This window comes from Lipotes vexillifer, unplaced genomic scaffold, assembly GCF_000442215.2.
Source record: "Lipotes vexillifer unplaced genomic scaffold, Lipotes_vexillifer_v1.1 scaffold2083, whole genome shotgun sequence".
Classification (NCBI taxonomy): Eukaryota; Metazoa; Chordata; class Mammalia; order Artiodactyla; family Lipotidae; genus Lipotes; species Lipotes vexillifer.
This window is the reverse complement of record NW_006797716.1, coordinates 439,705-460,299: the sequence shown is the minus strand read 5'-3', so window position 1 is coordinate 460,299 and position 20,595 is coordinate 439,705. Positions and strand designations below refer to the sequence as shown.

Sequence of the window (20,595 nt, the reverse complement as noted above, 5' to 3'; positions counted from 1 at the left end):
TCCCTACCCCTCTAGCTCTTCTAGTTTACAGACAATATCCAAGGGATGTAACAATTCACTTGGAAGCTGAAACAGCCACAGGGCCATCTGAGGCCCTTATGCTACAGGGTGAGCAAGCAAAATATGGTCCTGATGTAGTTTAGGCGACTGACCCTGATGGAAAAACTGGGCTACTGCTATACAATAAGGGGAGGGAAAACTCTGAATGGACCTCAGAGAAATCTTCTCACATTTGGAAAATAAATCAAAGTTCTAAAAAACCCTATATACTAAGCATATATGAACATCCAATTTCCAGTGTCTCAATAATGTAGGTTTTGGTAACTCCCCTGGATAAAGAATCGTAATTAGCTTAGGGGCTGGTTGAAGAAGTGTACAGGTGATGGATAGCAGAGAAAATAAATCACAAGTATCTTTTTAGCTCCCCAATCAGTTGCAGAAACAAACACTGTGGTCTCTACCCTTGCTATCTCATATATGTACTAACATATTTGATTTCTTTCTTTATTTTAAAATTTATTTATTTTATTTTTTTGGCTGCATTGGGTCTTCATTGCTCTGCGTGGGCTTTCTCTAGTTGTGGTGAGCGGGGGCTACTCTTTGTCACAGTGCACGGACTTCTCATTGCGGTGGCTTCTCTTGTTGCGGAGCACGGGCTCTAGGTGCGTGGGCTTCAGTAGTTGTGGCACATGGGCTTAGCTGCTCCGCAGCATGTGGGATCTTCCTGGACCAGGGCTCGAACCCGTGTCCCCTGCATTGGCAGGTGGGTTCTTAACCACTGTGCCACCAGAGAAGCCCTGCACTAACATATTTTAACTAAAAATATGTTACATATTTTAACTAATTTCATTTCTCTTTCCTCTCCCTATCCTCTACTGTTGAATATAGCATGTGTTAATTGTGGGTAACTTTATCACTTAGTCCACTGGCTAGAGAATATTGAGAGAGGATTGCCAAAGAACCAGAGGATGACTGGATATAATCAAGAGATCTAGGATTAATGGTTTAATGATGAAATTTTCAGTTGCCCCCCTTGGGGAGGGATGAGTGGATTTTGGTTATATGAGGGAGAATTGCATTGTTAGAAGAAATTTGTTTTTTTAAGTTTGTTAAGTTTTTTAAGGTTTGGAGAGACTGTGTATCAATGAGTTTGGACAAATAATAGACTACAGTGAACCTTTACTGCTTGTACCTACACTGTTTATAGACATCCAGTATCTGAAAATCCCTCAGTAGAGTTCCTGCTGCATGCTAGAGATTGAAGTTCAGGAATTCAGATGTTTCTGTCTTGAAACTGAAGCTTGAGAGAGTGAGGCAAAAGCCCAACAATAGTTTGAGGTTAATGGTGGCAGTGGTGGCTGTCCAACTGAGAATTCAAGAGACAGGGCAGCACATGCCCACAAACTTTTGAAATCAGTGCAAGAAGTCTTCATAATGGCAAACACGAAAGGGCATTACTTTTGGGGTTTTCTCATTCTGCAGTATGATTTCATATCAGTGATCCACTTGAAGAGGATCTGCTTCCTAATACTTTACTTTAGGTAAAGTAAAGAGACTTTACTGGGTTAAAGAGTTAGATGGACAACTCCTTTTGTCTTTGCTGAGAAACAAAATACAACACAATTCTTCCTTGGTCACATTCTCTTTCTCCAGCCTCTTCAGATTTGCTCTGGCTTTCTTTCCTCCCGCACTGAACCTCTCCCCTCCCACCTCCACATCTAGGGACACTTTCTGACTTCACACCATTCAGTTTCAGAATCACTTTGATGCTGCCCTCTTCCACAAGCACCCTGCTTCACAGCTGCCAGGATAACTGCTCCCATGCTTACTCTGCCTCCTTGAATGATCAAGCTGTCAACACTAGAGTCCTAACCAGAGTACTCATGACCTACCACAGAACACCAACCTGACACTGTCCAAGGAGCAGCAATAGGAATCGTCACCAAGTGTCTAGCCCCGGATATTACAGAAAATAACTCTTACAAAATTAAAGTGCTAAAAAGTCCTCCTAATTTAATTATTTAGGGGATTCAACAACACACGGAAACACCTGCTTTATAGGAGGTTTTGGTATAATTAGAATGAATTTGCATAATAATTGGTTATAAACCCTCAGAAATTTTGATTTTAAAGGTGATTGCTTTTAGAGGCAGGAATAAAAACAAAGCCTGGGTTGTCTTATTCTTGAGATGGGCTTAGTGAAACAAAATGTGCAGAAATGACAATTTCTAACTGTCCAATATTAGCAATGAAAGTCTATGAAACAGCAGAAATCATGCAAGTAAATTCTATGGTTTCTAATGAGCCTTGGTGATAGATTTTTGGGTTAAATAAAAACAAAACAAAACAAAACAGAGAGGTAGTTCCATATAATGGCTGAGCTGTCCAGAATTCCTTAGGTCTCACACCTTAAAATAAAAAAATAAAGAATAGTAGAGTTGTGCTATAGTTGGGGAGAGCACATGAGGTTCACATTTGAGTTTCATGTGAGTCACATATGTGCTAAAGGCACAGCTCTTATATATATAAGCAAACATCCCAAAATGGATTCAATAAGTAGGTACCTTGCACCTTGACTTCTAAGAAAAGTCTCCATTAGGAACACTGTTAGGGATAAGACACAAGAAGAAAACAAAAACAAAAACAAAAAACAAAACTAAGGCTAGATAGATGCTGCACATAAACTAAACTGTCAATATTCCATACAACTATATTTCAGCATTTGCCTTCTAAGTCAAGATACTGTTTAGACAAAACAGGGTGATTATTTGGGCACAATAATTAAATAACACAGGACAAGGAACTTATGACAAAATTATTTTGATTTTAAATGATCTTGAATTATACACCTTGTATATGCCTACAAGTCACAGTAAGGAACTAATGATGATTTTATCTTAAAAGATAAAATGATAACTTTCACTCTACTTCATGGAGTTAATTTTGGGGTCATCTGTGGTCCTATGCAAGAACGCTTTGAAATATTAACTATTATTAGTTAACTAATATTAGTTAATGTATCACTATAATATACACAGTACCATCCAACAGGGGTACTAACCCTAAATGAGTCGTGAGATGTGGAAGGGGAGAAATATGTGACTGTTGACACTGACACTAGTGGGCTAGGAGCAGTATGCTTACTGTTCTTCAGGCTGCGTGAGATGAGAAAGGGGAGGTGTGCAGGGAGAAGGAGGACAATGCAACAGTTTTATTACCAATACCAACTATTTTTTCATCATAACTCCAACTAGGAGCATATTTAAAAAAAACTGGAAAAGTATTAGAAAAGAAAAATCACTGTCTACAAATCTATGGAGGGGAGGAGGTATACCTACGTTTAGAAGTATTAGAAGGAATCACAAAGCCCATATAAACAGACTGTATCACATAAAATGCAAAAACTGCTATTCGAAAAAACAACTAAGATAAATGACATTCAGTGAACTACCAAAATTTACTAGTAAAGTAGATGAAAGATTAATACGTATATATAATCAATACATATACATGGAAAAAAGTGACATCATAAGGCATACCTCATTTTATTGTGTTTTGCAGATATTGTGTTTTTTTACAAATTGAAGGTTTCTGGCAACTCTACATTGAGCAAGTCTATGAACACCACTTTTTCAACAACATTTGCTCACTTCATGTCTCTGTGTCACATTTTGGAAGTTCTCTCAATGTTTCAAACTTTTTCATCATTATTATATTTGCTACAATGAGCTGTGATCAGTGATCTTTGATGTCACTACTATGACTACTGAAGGCTCAGATGATGGTTAGCGTTTTTTAGCAATACAGTCTTTTTACATTAAGGTATGCACATTCTTTTAAGACATAATGCTATTGCACTCTTAACTGACTATAGTATAGTGCAAATATAACTTTTGTTATGATCTAGGAAACCAAAAATTTCATGTGATTTGCTTTATTGCAAGGTTTGCTTTATTGCAATGGTTTTGAACCCAATCTACAATATCTCCAAGGTAAGCTTGTATAGTTTTAGGGGAGTGTGTGTGTGTGTGTGTGTGTGTGTGTGTGTGTGTGTGTGTGTGGTATTTTAATTTGATAAGGCTCCCACACAAGTCTATAAGAAAAATTGCTGTACTGCAACAGATAAAAGCCCAAAGGAATGAAGGGACAAAAAAGAAAAAAATTAGGGCTTCCCTGGTGGTGCAGTGGTTGGGAGTCCGCCTGCCGATGCAGGGGACACAGGTTTGTGCCCCGGTCTGGCAGGATCCCGCATGCCGCGGAGCGGCTGGGCCCGTGAGCCATGGCCGCTGGGCCTGCGCGTCTGGAGCCTGTGCTCCGCGACGGGGGAGGCCACAACAGTGAGAGGCTCGCGTACCGGAAAAAAAAAGAAAAAAAATTAAACAAATATATATTAAAAAAATGTTCAACCACAAAAAAATTAAGGCACACATAAACACTAAAGCAACAAAAAACATTTTATGTATAACAATAAATTACGACAAATGAGGATGTAGTGAAACTGTTACTCTCATATACTGCTGACAATTCATACATCAGTAGTGATAACCACAATTACTATTGCCCTTTTGGAGAGTAATTATCAGTGTATATGAAAAGCTATAAGAATGTCCACATTATCCAACCCATTGATTTTAAATTTAGAACTTTATACCGAGGAAATAATTCTAACAAAGAAAAACCTATAATAATAAAGATGCATAATTATTTAATTATAGGAGAAAAATACAATGGAATAGCTACATAATAGAATATTATTATGTAGACATAAAAGAATTTAATGACGGTTATTACTTAGTTAAAGGATAACAACAGGTTTTTAATTTTCACATACTTATCATTTTTTTTTTAATTTTCAAAAATGGTCATGTTATATAGTTTATAAAAAATTAATTTTCCAAAATTGATTATAAATTCCATGAGGGCAGTGAACACTGAAATATTAGAGAAATCTTAGCTGAATATTAAAATATGCATAGGTGATGATGTTAAAGGGAAGAATACAGGAATAAATAGGATGTAAAAAAAAAAGATTTAGTGGAAAAATACTGGAAGAAAATCCATCAAAATATTAATAGTTTTAAGGTGGCAGTATTTATGCATTTTTCTCTATCTTTTCCCCAAATTTCTGTAATGTTATACGAAACTTTTAATATAGATTAAAACTAAACACAATTATATGCATAATTTCCATTATACTACAATACAATCTAATTTGACATGTATAAGAAGTAGAAATAAAATATGTTGCTTACCTCTCTTTCATCCATATTCAACCACTGCTTTGGATCTTCTTCAGTAGCCAGAAAGGCTATCAATTCCAAAGCAGTAAGACGGGTTTGACGCCTTGATGAGACAAATATCAGAACAGGTTTGGCTGGAGAATGGCTTCTAATTGCTGTTGAAAAGTTGTGGAAAATACAATGGTAAGCCACTTATACCAGAATCCGAATTTCATCAGGACATCAAATGGACACATGAAAACTAATGGTGTAAATGGTTTAATTGAATTCATGATTTGGTCATGAAGTATAGCATTATTTGAGCTACTACATGGATCTGACAGCATATTGGAGAAATGATAGGAAAGGAAAGGTAGCTGCCTCTGCTCAGGGGAGTATTCTGCCTAGGACAGGGAAGACTGACCTATCTCGACTCCCGGTTCTGTTCTGAACTGCCAAGGAAGGAGACCTAAAAGTCGAGACTCTCCATTAATAGCTGTATATGGATACTATATCTTAGGTGGCGTTTTCTATTTCTGAGTTGTGCTTCTGCTTGCCCGAGCAGTGATATTCCACAGTTAATTGGTCCTGGGGTCTGAAGAGAGAGTCAAGTCCTGGGGCGGGTGGTGAAGAAAAGCCACAAAAAATTCCTTTTATTTTTGTCCTGCTGCCAGTAGATAGAAAAATTTAGAGAGTTTGTATCAACAAATTAGTCAGAAATAAGTCAGAAGAATGTCTTCCTTCTGTTTTTTCTAAAAACATATGTGTAAGATTTCCAGAGGGAAGATAAGAGAATGTAGAAGAGAGCTCAAAAGAATACCATGCTTGAATCCATATCTGAGTGACGAGACACAGGGAGTGGACACACAGAAGATGAGTAGTTTGAAAACTGGGTAATAAGACTGAAAATATTACTTAAAGAGCCACATAAATCATTTGACCTCATTGGAGTTGAGGTTTCTTTGCTATGCATAGGCTCCAAAATGCTGATAAGATGGCACAAGTAGAATTTATACTTAGGTGTACACAGGTCTCTTAAAACAGCGTTATTAAAAACTTTTATTTTATATAAAAAGTTTAACCTCCTTGTAATTTCTTGTTTGAAATGTGAACTGCAGAATTTCTTTTTATGGGCTAAAAAACAAGGTTCATAAATGGAAATGTTGACAGGACTTCGACTATATTTATACCCTAAGAGTGAGAAATAAAGCTATCACAAAATCGTAAATCTAAACTGAAAGAAATATAGTGAACCACTACAGGTATAATAAACAGTTTACAAGGACAGCTACTGTACTTATGCCATATCTAGAGAAGTGCAGGTATAGGTTATTTACTATTGATTTACATAACACAAAATGCTTCATTTCAATCAGTGGTTTGCAATCAGCCATTCCTTAAATAAATATAAGCAATCTACAATACATACTATGAAAAATGAACACACAGTTTATCAGAATTTATAGAATACAAATGGTAATGCTTTGATAAATCATATTAGAGATACAACGTTTAAAATACACATATTAGTACAATATTGGTATCATTTGTACACATAACCATGAATGAATTTGCCTCTTTTTAAAACCTCAACATTTAATGGATTTTTGCTGCTGCAAGAACAGGTGTGGCTGAACAACTCACGACAGATTTATTGTTCATTAGTGATTTTGTACAATGCTTCTGTGGAGGTGTAAATAATCTGAACTGCCAAGATTGGTCTCTAGTTCACAATCAATACTTTGCTTCTGTCATAAGGCTAATTACAGCAGCTAAAAAGTTACCTCACAACTGTCACCTCACAATCAACAGTGGTTCACATTAGAGAATTTATTTTGGAGGTTACTTTTAATTGATATAATAAATATTCCTTATGAAGCCTAAACATGAAAACATGTTTTAGTAAGATAGGAGTGTTACTCTCAAATCTTTCTTGCTTGCCTAATTTGTTAGAAAGGGAAAAACAAAAAAACAAAACAAAACATAGAAACAGATGCATTACCAAAAAAAGTACTGAAATTTTTAAGATGATTTCTGATGAAAATCAATATTATGTGAGTTTTTAAAACTTGTACCCTCTATTTATCATTTACTCAAGCTACTACCATGGTACCGTAATAAATTATTTTTAAGACTAATTTGATTATTTTAAAAAGTTACATATATTTATTCTACTATAAAAACATTATCACTTATGAAATCTAATTGTCAATAGTTAATTCAAAATATATTTATACTCCTTAACAGTTAAGGTAAATAGTTTTAGATATTTGTAGAAGTTGGAGCAGTACCACCCTTTCAAAGAAACCCCCATCATTTAGAACGCATTTAAAGGCTACCATACAAAATGGTTGGTATTTCATTCCAAGAATCTGAAGCTTACCCTGAAATGTAGGCTTATTCATACTAGCCATACGAGGACAGTAATGTTGACCTGGGAAACCCTGAATGTGAACTTCCAGTGGAACTGGACGCACAGATGGTCGGAAGTTGAACAAGCCCATCTAGAGTAAAAATGAGAGAGAAACCTTTCCAGTTTTTATACTTTAGTTTATAGTGTTATAGCACCTCCTTAATATGGCCTTGAGCCATACTATTAAATGCCTAATTTATCAGTCTTCCACATACCTGACGAATGTTGAGCCAGTCAGCAAGGTCTCTGGCGTTAGCCAATGCAGTAGATAGTCCAACTATTCTAACAGGCTTTTCTGTGTGAGATGAGATGAAATTCGTTCGAGATACAATGACTTCTAGAACAGGGCCTCTTTCCTCCCCTAAGAAATAGGAATAATGTATGTTAATCATTTAACACAAGTCCTGATGCTGGCTGCTGCAAGTATGAAGAGTCGAAGTTTGTAAACTGGATTCCGATATAGTGGCACCCACCTAGCAGATGGATCTCATCTATGATGAGAATAGTGACTTGCTTTACATAGTTCCTATTCTGCCAGCTTCTGCTGACTCCATCCCACTTCTCTGGTGTGGTGACGATAAGGTCAGCCTTGGCAATGGATTTCATATCAGGAGATACATCCCCTGTTAGTTCAATAACTCTGGAGAAGAATAAAAATGATCCCTTTAATTTTTCAGGTAACACATGAGCTTGGAAAAGCAAAAATACGTCTTTCAAAATAAAATTTTATTATGCTTAAAACTACTTTATCTCCCTTTGATTTCTGAAATTTTCTGACTTGAGTCCAAAACAGATGTTTCTTAATAATTCTAAGATGATTTCCTTCCATAAAATGAAGAATGTATAAAAGCAAATCATTGAAATCTAACTTTTATGCAGACATGCAAGGGTATCAAACTTTGCTTTGATTATGTTTACAAAGTCTCTGCCCTATGTGATTTTATAGAGTTGAACTCATACCTCCTCCATATGTTGGAATAAACACCTTTCTAATGAGGGAAAGTGTTAACTTATTAAGACAAAAGGAGACATTCATTAAGAATATGATTATGTCTAACAAACATTTAGAGAAGAGCTAACACCTATCCTTCTCAAACTCTTCCAAAATATAGCAGAGGGAGGAACACTCCCAAACTCATTCTACAAGGCCACCATCACCCTGATACCAAAACCAGACAAAGATGTCACAAAAAAAGAAAATTACAGGCCAATATCACTGATGAACATAGATGCAAAAATCCTCAACAAAATACCAGCAAACAGAATCCAACGGCACATTAAAAGGATCATACACCATGATCAAGTGGGGTTTATCCCAGGAATGCAAGGATTAGTCAATATACACAAATCAATTAATGTGAAACACTATATTAACAAACTGAAGGAGAAAAACCATATGATCATCTCAATAGATGCAGAGAAAGCTTTCAACAAAATTCAACACCCATGAAAAAAACCCTCCAGAAAGTAGGCATAGAGGGAACTTACCTCAACATAATAAAGGCCATATATGACAAACCCACAGACAACATCATTCTCAATGGTGAAAAACTGAAACCATTTCCTCTAAGATCAGAAACAAGACGAGGTTTGTCCACTCTCACCAATATTATTCAACATAGTTTTGGAAGTTTTAGCCACAGCAATCAGAGCAGAAAAAGAAATAAAAGGAATCCAAATCGGAAAAGAAGTAAAGCTGTCAATGTTTGCAGATGACATGATACTATACATACAGAATCCTAAAGATGCTACCAGAAAACTACTAGAGCGAATCAATGAATATGGTAAAGCTGCAGGATACAAAATTAATGCACAGAAATCTCTTGCATTCCTATACACTAATGATGAAAAATCTGAAAGTGAAATTAAGAAAACACTCCCATTTACCATTGCAACAAAAAGGATAAAATATCTAGGAATAAACCTACCTAAGGAGACAAAAGACCTGTATGCAGAAAACTGTAAGACACTGATGAAAGAAATTAAAGATGATACAAATAGATGGAGAGATATACCATGTTCTTGGATTGGAAGAATCAACATTGTGAAAATTACTCTACTACCCAAAGCAATCTACAGATTCAATGCAATCCCTATCAAACTACCAATGGCATTTTTCACAGAACTAAAACAAAAATTTTCACAATTTGTTTGGAAACACAAAAGACCCCAAAAAGCCAAAGCAATCTTGAGAACGAAAAACGGAGCTGGAGGAATCAGGCTCCCTGACTTCAGACTATACTACAAAGCTACAGTAATCAAGACAGTATGGTACTGGCACAAAAACAGAAATATAGATCAATGGAACAGGATAGAAAGCCCAGAGCTAAACCCACACACATATGGTCACCTAACCTTTGATAAAGGAGGCAAGAATATACAATGGAGAAAAGACAGCCTCTTCAATAAGTGGTGCTGGGAAAACTGGACAGCTACATGTGAAAGAATGAAATTAGAACACTCCCTAACACCATACACAAAAATAAACTTAAAATGGATTAAAGACCTAAATGTAAGGCCAGAAACTCTTAGAGGAAAACAGAGGCAGAACACTCTATGACCTAAATCACAGCAAGATCCTTTTTGACCCACCTCCTAGAGAAACGGAAATAAAAACAAAAATAAACAAATGGGGCCTAATGAAACTTAAAACCTTTTGCACAGCAAATGAAACCATAAACAGGATGAAAAAACAACCCTCAGAATGGGAAAAATATATTTGCAAATGAAGCAACTGACAAAGGATTAATCTCCAAAATTTACAAGCAGCTCATGCAGCTAAATATCTATAAAACAAACAACCCAATCCAAAAATGGGCAGAAGACCTAAACAGACACTTCTCCAAGGAAGATAAACAGATTGCCAACGAACACATGAAGGAATGCTCAACATCATTAATCATTAGAGAAATGCAAATCAAAACTACAATAAGATATAATCTCACACCGGTCAGAATGGCCATCATCAAAAAATCTACAAACAATAAATGCTGGAGAGGGTGTGGAGAAAAGGGAACCCTCTTGCACTGTTGGTGGGCATGTAAATTGATACAGCCACTATGGAGAACAGTATGGAGGTTCCTTCAAAAACTAAAAATAGAACTACCATATGACCCAGCAATCCCACTACTGGGCATATACCCTGAGAAAACCATAATTCAAAAAGAGTCATGTACCACAATGTTCATTGCAGCTCTATTTACAATAGCCTGGACATGGAAGCAACCTAAGTGTCCATCCATAGATGAATGGATAAAGAAGATGTGGCACATATATACAATGGAATATTACTCAGCCATAAAAAGAAACGAAATTGAGTTATTTGTAGTGAGGTGGACGGACCTAGTGTTTGTCATACAGAGTGAAGTAAGTCAGAAAGCAAAAAAGAAATACCATATGCTAACACATATATATATGGAATCTAAAAACAAAAAAAAAAGGTCATGAAGAACCTAGGGGCAAGACGGGAATAAAGTTGCAGACCTACTAGAGAATGGACTTGAGGGGAGGGGGAAGGGTAAGCTGGGACAAAGTGAGAGAGTGGCATGGACATATATACACTACCAAATGTAAAATAGATAGTTAATGGGAAGCAGCCGCATAGCACAGGGAGATCAGCTAGTTGCTTTGTGACCACCTAGAGGGGTGGGATAGGGAGGGTGGGAGGGAGGGAGACGCAGGAGGGAAGAGATATGGGGATATATGTATATGTATAACTGATTCACTTTGTTATAAAGCAGAAAGCAACATACCACTGTAAAGCAATTATACTCCAATAAAGATGTTTAAAAAAAAAAAACCAAGAATATGATTATGTGTGAGCTTCATTTCTTTTCTTAGCTTGAAATTTTGTAGATATTATAGGCAAATTCAAACATATTAGGACACAAACAAGATAACCTGGGGCAAATATGTGCCACCCCATTCTGAGAGGATATCAGATTTAGAGTGAGAAAGACGGAAATCTGAAGACTAACTCCAAATTTTAGGAAATCATTAAGTCACTTTTATATGTGTTTTGATTCGAAAAACAGAAAAAGGTCAAGATTAGTTCCTCCAAGTATAGCATTCCCAAAACTTTTACTTAGTTTTATTCATTTTTTTTACATTCTAGGTAATACATTCACATGGTTCCAAAAATATATAGTAAATAGTCTCTGTAACATGGATATTCTCCAGTCACCCAGTTCTCATTCTAAAAGAACCACATATTTATATTCTTTACCATTTTTTAAAAACAAAAGAGGGGTACTTAACTTAAAAACATTTTTTTAACTATCTCTGAAGATCATTTCTTCAGTATATAGAATTCATTTTTTAATAGAGTAATACAATATTTTGCATTGTGTGAATGTGCCATAATTTATTTAGTGATGCTCTATTGGTCACTCAGGTTAGAATGCAATCTTGCTATTAAAAACAGTACGATAATAAAATAACCTTGTCAACAGTAAAGTTTTTTTAAGTCATGTTCTTCAATGATTTTTAAATTTTTGGTAAATTATTTATATGCAAAATGCCTTCTAAGTGGTTTTTGGAAGTTACCCTGAAAGATATGAAAGAAAAATAAAGAGATGTGTCTTATTTTGCTTTTGCTTTCAAGTCTAGACATTTTGAGAAAATTATGTTGCCAAATAAAAATGAAAAAAAAGCCCTTAATTTACTTGCAATCTTAAAACAAATGAGAATATTAATAATATTTTAACTACCATACCTTTAAATAAAGACTATGAAAATCACTGTAAAAGTATTCAACAGTTTTATGCAAATCTTTTACTGGTTGATCCTTTTAGATTATTCAACGCATATCATCTGAAAAAGTAAGAACTTACTTTTTACCAAGTTTTTCTTCTATTCTAACTTTCCAATCATCCATTCTTTCACGTACTAGGGCTTTTAAGGGTGCAATATATACTGCCTAAAATGGGGGTGCAAAAAGATCTCATGAAAATAGTGACATCATTTTCAAATAAAGCTAAACTCGATAAAATTTATTAAAATATAACTGTCGTTTATAAAATGTATCTTTTAATAATGAAAGACTTAAAATTTTAAATTAATAGAAAAAAGTCATTAACTTAAACACTTATCCAAAGTAAGATATGAATATAGCACATCATAAAAATACTGACATAGAACATTTTAAGTATTTTTTTAAAAGCACCATTTGTATTTTCTTTAGGTAGTTTATAATGAAATTATCTTTTAACATAATGTGAAAAATTATAAAAAAACTATGAGATAATACATTACCTAGAGAAAATTAAGGTTCTACTTAAAATAGAAGTTTTTATGATCAAGAGTTACCTGAGTTATAATTCTTTCACGAAAAAAGTTACTAATTTTGAAATTCTAAAGATAAATAATCTGGTTGTTTAAATTTTAATGCATATTTTATGGAAGACACCAACGCCAGTCATACATTTTAGGTGTTCTACCTTTTAAAAAACAAAAATAAACAACTCCCCCTCCTGATCTTTAATAATCCAAACTTACATACAGATTATTCACTGAAAAAAAATTCTTTCCTTTATAAAATGTTTCAAACTTAGAACAGAGCTCTACTGTTGTGTTAGTATGCCTCCTAATGAATCACTCGCCACATAATAAACTGAGGAGTAGGAAAATGTAAAGCTAAGTAGGGAAGAACAGCTACTAACTGGAAATCACTAAAAAAGGAAGTTAAAACATTTCTTGGAAATGTTAGCTTTTTGGAAAATAATGTTTCTAAAGTGAGAGTACGTCATATTTCAAGAAAGCTTAAAAATCAACACTTATTTGACTTGCCACATTATTTTACAGTAATGATATCATGGCCATTTGGAGAAATGGGGAATAAAAGCTGCCTCTATATTTCCTTGTGTAATCAAGCTGTATGTGTTAAAGTATTAGCATTTCCTTCATAGCCAAAGGATTTGATTATGATTAACGATTATGAATCATTATATTTCTTAAAAATATGGCTATGAACTAGGTACCTTACAATGAGGAAAGGACATGTGAGCACCGATATGTACATCAGAAATCTAACGAAAGGACTCCAAAGTTTAATATAAATTTTCTTGTGGCCAGTTATTCTAATACTGATCTGGGCTCCCCTGGAAAATTCACCAAGAGTGACAAATCTATTCATCGAGTCCTGCCAGTATGTTTAGAACTGGCAAGTTTACAGATTATAAACTATGCTTTCTAAATGAATGTAAGCATGTGATTGTTTCCAACTGACCTTTGAAGTAGGGTACCTGTTGAAGACTCTGAAAATGGCTAATTCAGCTGCAACAGTCTTTCCTGATCCAGTGGGCGCTCCAAGTAGGACATTACAGTCTGTGTGATACAGCGTATGAAATATTTGTGTCTGCACAGGGTTAAAGTGGCTAAAATTGTATAGTGCTTCATATGCTTCACATCCCAAAGCTGTGATTGGTAAAGGCTGAAGATCCAGTAATTCTGAAAAGATTCAACAGGTACATACAATAACTGGAAAATATGCACAATATTAAATACTGTCTCTTAGAAATAAATTATAGTAATCCTCAATTCTTTAGAGGGAAAAAAGGATTAACAAATTCTTACATACTAGTTATCAATCTTTTTTTCCATTATGACATTTATAATATTGACATGTTGGAAACTTTTCTGGGGTAGCTACCTCTAAGACAGTGCTAATGATACATCTTTCTCTTCCAATCAGGAAAGTGATTTGAATGACAGATAAATGAAAGTATGCATGTTTTAGAAGAAAACTAAATCTATACCAATCTGTAGAAGAAGGAAAACCATTTGCAAACTTCAGTAGTAGAATGGTTACTAATAACAAGTTACTGTTCATCTGTTAGACAATTGACAAAACAGAATGGTCGCGTGAACTGCTGTTCTAGCCAACGCAAACTAGTATGAACTTAAAATAATTCCAAGAAGAAACTTGGGTGGGAGTTTTAAATCATAGCCTGACTGGGTAAATAAGAACTGTGCTGGGAAAACATTGAAAGAAACTAGATTTAATTGTAAATCATTATGTAGACTAGAGGTCTAGGAGATTAGAAAATAAAAATGATTTCGAGAAATAAACTTATACCTAGATAGCCTTGAACTTGATAGTCATTTCATTTTCGTATAATCCAGAAAGGTATCAGTTGGCTACTCTCAGGATTACTTCCTGGAAGATGACCCTACTCATTTGAAGTTTGAGTAAGAAGGGAAAAAAAATCAGTAAGGGGACATGGTGGTTTGTATCTTGAGTTAGATCTTCATCGTACAGTTTCAGATGGGAAAGTATGCAGAATTCTCTCCTCAGAAAATGTATTTAAAAGTTAAAAAGCTAATTTTAAAAATATTATCATTGCTCCATTGCTCTACTCTATTACACAGGTAAATTGAGAACTGTATGTTTCTTATACCAGATTACAATATCCTATATTTTTTGTAGCACTGAAAATCAAGAAGAGAGGAAGTCTTAACTTGTAATGCTAATCAAAGCATAGACATATTCTTAATAAAGACTAAAAAATAAATATTTTGGCATTTATTGACAATGCTAAATTAAGATGCTTTCCTTCTGTGAAAGAGGAAGATATTTTCCTGACTGATTTGAGCTCAGTGAGATGCCTATATGTGTACTTGGAGCCAAACAGAACCAGCCATCATTGAGGTTACATCATGCATTTTTAAAAAAATTTAATTAATTAATTTATTTATGGCTGCATTGGGTTTTCATTGCTGTGCGTGGGCTTTCTCTAGTTGCGGCGAGCAGGGGCTACTCTTCGTTGCAGTGCGCGGGCTTCTCACTGCAGTGGCTTCCCTTGTTGTGGAGCACGGGCTCTGGGCACGCAGGCTTCAGTAGTTGTGGTACGCGGGCTCAGCAGTTGTGGTTCGCAGGCTCTAGAGTGCAGCCTCAGTAGTTGTGGTGCATGGGCTTAGTTGCTACGCGGCATGTGGGATCTTCTCGGACCAGGGCTTGAACCCGTGTCCCCTGCATTGGCAGGCGGATTTTCAACCACTGCGCCACCAGGGAAGTCCCACATCATGCATTTTTAATATCAATTGGTATGTCATGGTGGTACATTTATTTCTTTTAAAAATGTATTCAGAAAATCAGCCAATTATATAAATAAGGTGACGTGCTTGGCAAAGAAGTGATTAAATGAGCGTTAAAGTATAATGTTAACACATGTTAAAATCAGGTACTGCAGCCAGAGAGACCCAGTAGTGATGTTGGTAGCATACATTTTAGATGAAAGCACCAAATGTTTTTATGTATTTTATTTTGAGATTCCAGATATCACAAAGTATATTTGATAAAAGAAAACCAGAAAGGTCCTCTTCAATGAGTAGATTAGTAGATACTGCAATCACATTATTTTTCTAGGTTGACAGTTTTTTAGTTTTGCTCTGTCAAGATATCAAAGTGGTATTAAGCTGTATTTTAAAGTATCTCTCTTTAAATGATTTTTTTTTTTTTAAACGGTACGCGGGCCTCTCACTATTGCGGCCCCTCCTGCTGCAGAGCACAGGCTCCGGACGCGCAGGCTCGGCGGCCATGGCTCACGGGCCCAGCCGCTCCACGGCACGCGGGATCCTCCCGGACCGGGGTACGAACCCGCGCTCCCTGCATCGGCAGGCGGACTCCCAACCACTGCGCCACCAGGGAAGCCCTAAAGTATCTCTCTTTAAGATATGCTAAGATAATGAACAAAGTACAAAAGTGACAAAGTTTAAAGTCCCATTAATGCCTACTTTACTTTCCCAAAAGATTGTCAAATAATGTGTTCATTGAAAGCAGTAAAAACTACTATTTTTATTTTGAAAAAACAAAGAGTTTGTCTTCGGAAGACTTATATGGAAAAGAGAAATTGACTTTCATTTTGCTATAAATTAAGGGTCTCTCGAAATCTTTACTCATCCATTATGAATTCTCAATGAGAAGAAATAAACTTAATATACTAATTAGTTAATAGATTAGCCTCAAGATATTTTTGAAATATTTTATAGGCCATTTAAAAGTATCATTATAAATATTTATTCATGAAAATTTGCTTCTTTAACAAGTCAAAATAGAAAGGCACTCAATCATGTTATAAAAATTTTAAATGGATTTTTGTCAACTATCAAACACTGAAAACAATGAAAAACACTGTTACATGATACTGCAGATCACTGCACACCCTTTTATAATGTTAGTGTGGAAGAAAAGAACCAATATAAAGAGTATGTTGTTTGTAAGAAACAAACTGACTCGAAGTATACATGAATCCATTCTGTAGTAACACCATAACCTGACTCCTTAGTATTAGCACTTTTGGTGTAGAAGCACACTATATGGAGGAAAAAACCTTACAATTCACTTTAATTAAATTAACATACTAAAAGTAAGTTTAACAGTAATAAATGCAAGGAAAAAAGGATATCTCAAAAGTTTCACAGAGAGCACAGATAAAATGACAACACTTGCGAAAAAGGAAGGAGATGTGGAGAAATTATAATGTAAAAATAGAGATCAAGGCATAGTAATACAGAAACAGTGAGTCTCATGCTTGTTAGGTTATAAAAATTGAACTAGTCTTAATGTTTTTGGATCTCAAATAAAAAAAAAATTAAGGCCTGCCATTTGATCTGATTTTGAAAAGTCTCTTTTTGAACTGTATTGACAAATAGGTTGGATTTTTATTCAGATTCAGGCAACTTTAAAGCATAGACACTTTTCAACATGAGCTAAAACAACAATTTTGGAAAAATCAATGATTCAAGTTACTATTCCATATGTTACCTGTATGGGGAGGATGTCTCTCTGGTAGAATCAGATGTTGAAAGTTAATAATACATACAGCCTCAGCTCCTAACCATCGATCAGACACTGCTCGGATGTAATATTGAGAAGGCAAAGGCTCAAAAATAGGGATTGTAAACACCAGCAGTTGAGCTTCTTTACTAATGACCTAATGTGAAATAAAGTCTAAAATGAATATGGCTATTCTAGTAGCATAAAGGCTTTATTAGTCTCTTGTAAAAACAATCGTATCTATAGCAGTATGTACTAAAGATAAAAAAAAATCTTGGATTTCTAAACAGCTGAGATATTCAGATACTTCAGAAACTTGTAGGTGGTTCCCTTCTGAGGATACATGATATTACAGAAGGAAAAACATACACTCAGTTTATATTATTTACATATGCATATCATCATGTATTAACAGGTTATCAACTTGACTCATTATCAGAATTTTCCAAAATTCATTCATTCAAGTACTTCATTAATTTTTACCAAATTATTTACTCAATAGTTTTCTTTAAATTCTTTGACTACCATAAGTGGAATAACAGAACACTTGACATAAATAGAAGATAATCATGAACACAAATGCAATGAAAATAAAATATTGCTATAAAATTCTACGGGTGTCCACTCAAGCCTGAAGCTAGCTTGCTTTCTCTTCGATAAAAAGAGAAATTAGGAATGAAGCATCACAGTTAAAGACAGCTTTCATCAAATTGAGTCTTTCTCTTGAAATTTATAGAGAATTTAAAAAACAATACCTTTTATACAATGTGATTCAATATTCTTTAGTACTGTGCTTATGTAACACCTAAAGTTATTATTTTTTATTTATTTAACTTTTAAAAATATTATTTATCCCACCCACCCCTCTGGAAGACATGCCTTAAACCATTAGAAAGATTATAATTAAATTTCTCAAATGAAAATCATTTTGAATATATGAATACTATAACATTGAATTACTATTTTCTTTTAAAAGCAAACAGAAACATAAAAAATAATACATAAAGCTTTAATTATAGAGAAATAAGTAAAAATAGAAATTATTTAGTTTACATTTTCTTCCTAATGACAGCAACATAATAAGGATAGAGCCATATATACATATTTACCTGTTTTTTTAGAACTAGGAAATTCTCTGAATGATAAATATGATCATTTGTAGGATCTTCTACCCAAATCCACCAGGGTTCTCCTACTGTCCCATGGACCTAGAAGAAAAATAGTATCCTAATACTATATACTGTAATTCGAGTAAGGGATACTGTTGTTTGCATTCCCAGCACCCATTCCTCTCTCTCTTTTTAACAGATTTATTGATATGTAATTTACTTAACAAAGTTTACTCATTTAAAGTATACAGTTCAATAGTTTTAATACATTTACAAAGTTTTGTGACCATCTTCATAATCTAATTTTAGGACATATTTATCATCCCCCAAAGAAACCTTGTACCCTACCTATCTTCCCCCCATCCTCCCAACCTCCAACCCTGGACAACCACAATCTACTTTCTTTCTCTATAGATTTGCCTTTTTGGAACACTTCATATAAATGGAATCATACATATGAAATGATTTTGAGACTGGCTTCTTTCACTTGCCATAATGTTTTTGTTCATGTCATAGCAAGCATCAGTCCTTCATTCCTTCTTATTAACAAATAATATTCCATTGGATAGATATACTGTATTTTGTATACTCATTGCTCTTTTTTTATTCCTAATAAAGCCTAGTCTTGTTTAGTACTTACACCTCTCTCATGTAATTCAGAAGGTAACCCCACCTCCCAGGATAATTTTGGTTAGCATACACTAATCAGCTTATGGTATCCCCCTTACAACAGGTTGTGGTGAGGGGTAGGCATGTGCCCAATACTGGCCCAGTTAGGCTGAAGAAAAGGTGTTCTGGCCCATGCTCTGGGCTGCTGCAGGTGGGGTGTTTTTCCTTCTCTCTGTGAAATGTGAACAAGGAAGCATGAAAACATTTGGGAAGTAACCAACAATATCAGCAGAGCAAAAAGATGGAAAGATCCTGGGTCCGGAAGAGTATCATTAAACAGAAGACTCAATCATCTTCAGGGCCTATTCTACCTGTGGACCTATCATATTATGTAAGATGATATGTCTTCTTCTGCTTAAGTCAGTTTGAGACAAGTCATATTTGCTATTCTTGCAGCCAACAGCTGCAATAGAAGCAACTATGAACAATTAAGTACTCCATTCTAACAATGAATTAAAGCAAATTGTGGGAGACTTATTATGGATCCTTTTTATTTTATTTTATTTTTGGCCGCACTGGGTGGCTTGTGGGATCTTAGTTCCCCGACCAGGGGTTAAACCTGGGCACCCAACAGTGGAAGCGTGGAGCCCTAACCACTGGACTGCCAGGGAATTCCTATTATGGATCTTGATACAAGAAAACAGGATGAAAAAACATAAAACTTTTATGCATTTGAAAATATAAAAACTTGAAATGAGTTTATGGCTACCTGTAATTTTATACTTTATGTAAAATTCTATATTTATAAAGATTAAATAAAATTTTATATCATCTTGTCCTCACAGAAATTCTATGAGAAAGATAATTATTATTATTATACATGTTTACAGATGAGGAAACTGAAGGAATGAATGGTTAGGACACTTTAAGGACACTTTAAGATCAATGGTAGATTTGGGTTAGGACTATGGTTGTGTAACATCACAGAATAAAATGCATTCACTTTAAAGATGTACTAATGTCAGGTAATGCAGAAGATATTTACTTACACTTAACTAGAACCTTACAATTACCATGTAAAGTAAGCATTGCTATACTACATTTACTGATTTACTTGTCTTCCCTCACTGGCTTCTTGAATGAAAGGACTGACACGTACTTGCCTGTATGTACAATCTCTTTTCTACTGTACTCTTTGCTCAGTAACTGGTGCAAAGACAGACCTTAAGAATTACTGACTGAACAAGAAGAGGATCCAGAGTATATAGTAACAGCTAAGGTCTGGAAGAAAGAACAGAAGTAGGGGTAAAAACAGAAACAGAAAAGTGATGGGAGCCAAAGAAGGACATTTTCAAGGACAATGTATAGGACTGAATGTTCAGAGAAGTAAAGAAAATAACTAAGGAAAAGCCATTTATTATGGCAATCAGTCAGTCTTTGGTGATCACTGAAGAGGTAGTCTCAGCAGGA

The 20,595-nt window shown here is 34.9% G+C and overlaps 1 protein-coding gene across 1 annotated transcript in view; it reads right to left on the bottom strand.

The window, feature by feature from the left end:
- The window catches only part of ASCC3 (activating signal cointegrator 1 complex subunit 3), a 317,774-nt gene that overhangs the window by 101,557 nt on the left and 195,622 nt on the right, over positions 1 to 20,595 (bottom strand). The window contains exons 23-30 of the mRNA XM_007469886.1: positions 18,517 to 18,615; positions 17,396 to 17,564; positions 13,859 to 14,079; positions 12,465 to 12,550; positions 8,106 to 8,272; positions 7,848 to 7,993; positions 7,603 to 7,723; positions 5,253 to 5,395 (exon numbers count right to left, since the gene is read on the bottom strand). Coding sequence (XP_007469948.1) covers positions 5,253 to 5,395; positions 7,603 to 7,723; positions 7,848 to 7,993; positions 8,106 to 8,272; positions 12,465 to 12,550; positions 13,859 to 14,079; positions 17,396 to 17,564; positions 18,517 to 18,615 — 1,152 coding nt within the window. The remainder of the gene's footprint in view (positions 1 to 5,252; positions 5,396 to 7,602; positions 7,724 to 7,847; positions 7,994 to 8,105; positions 8,273 to 12,464; positions 12,551 to 13,858; positions 14,080 to 17,395; positions 17,565 to 18,516; positions 18,616 to 20,595) is intronic.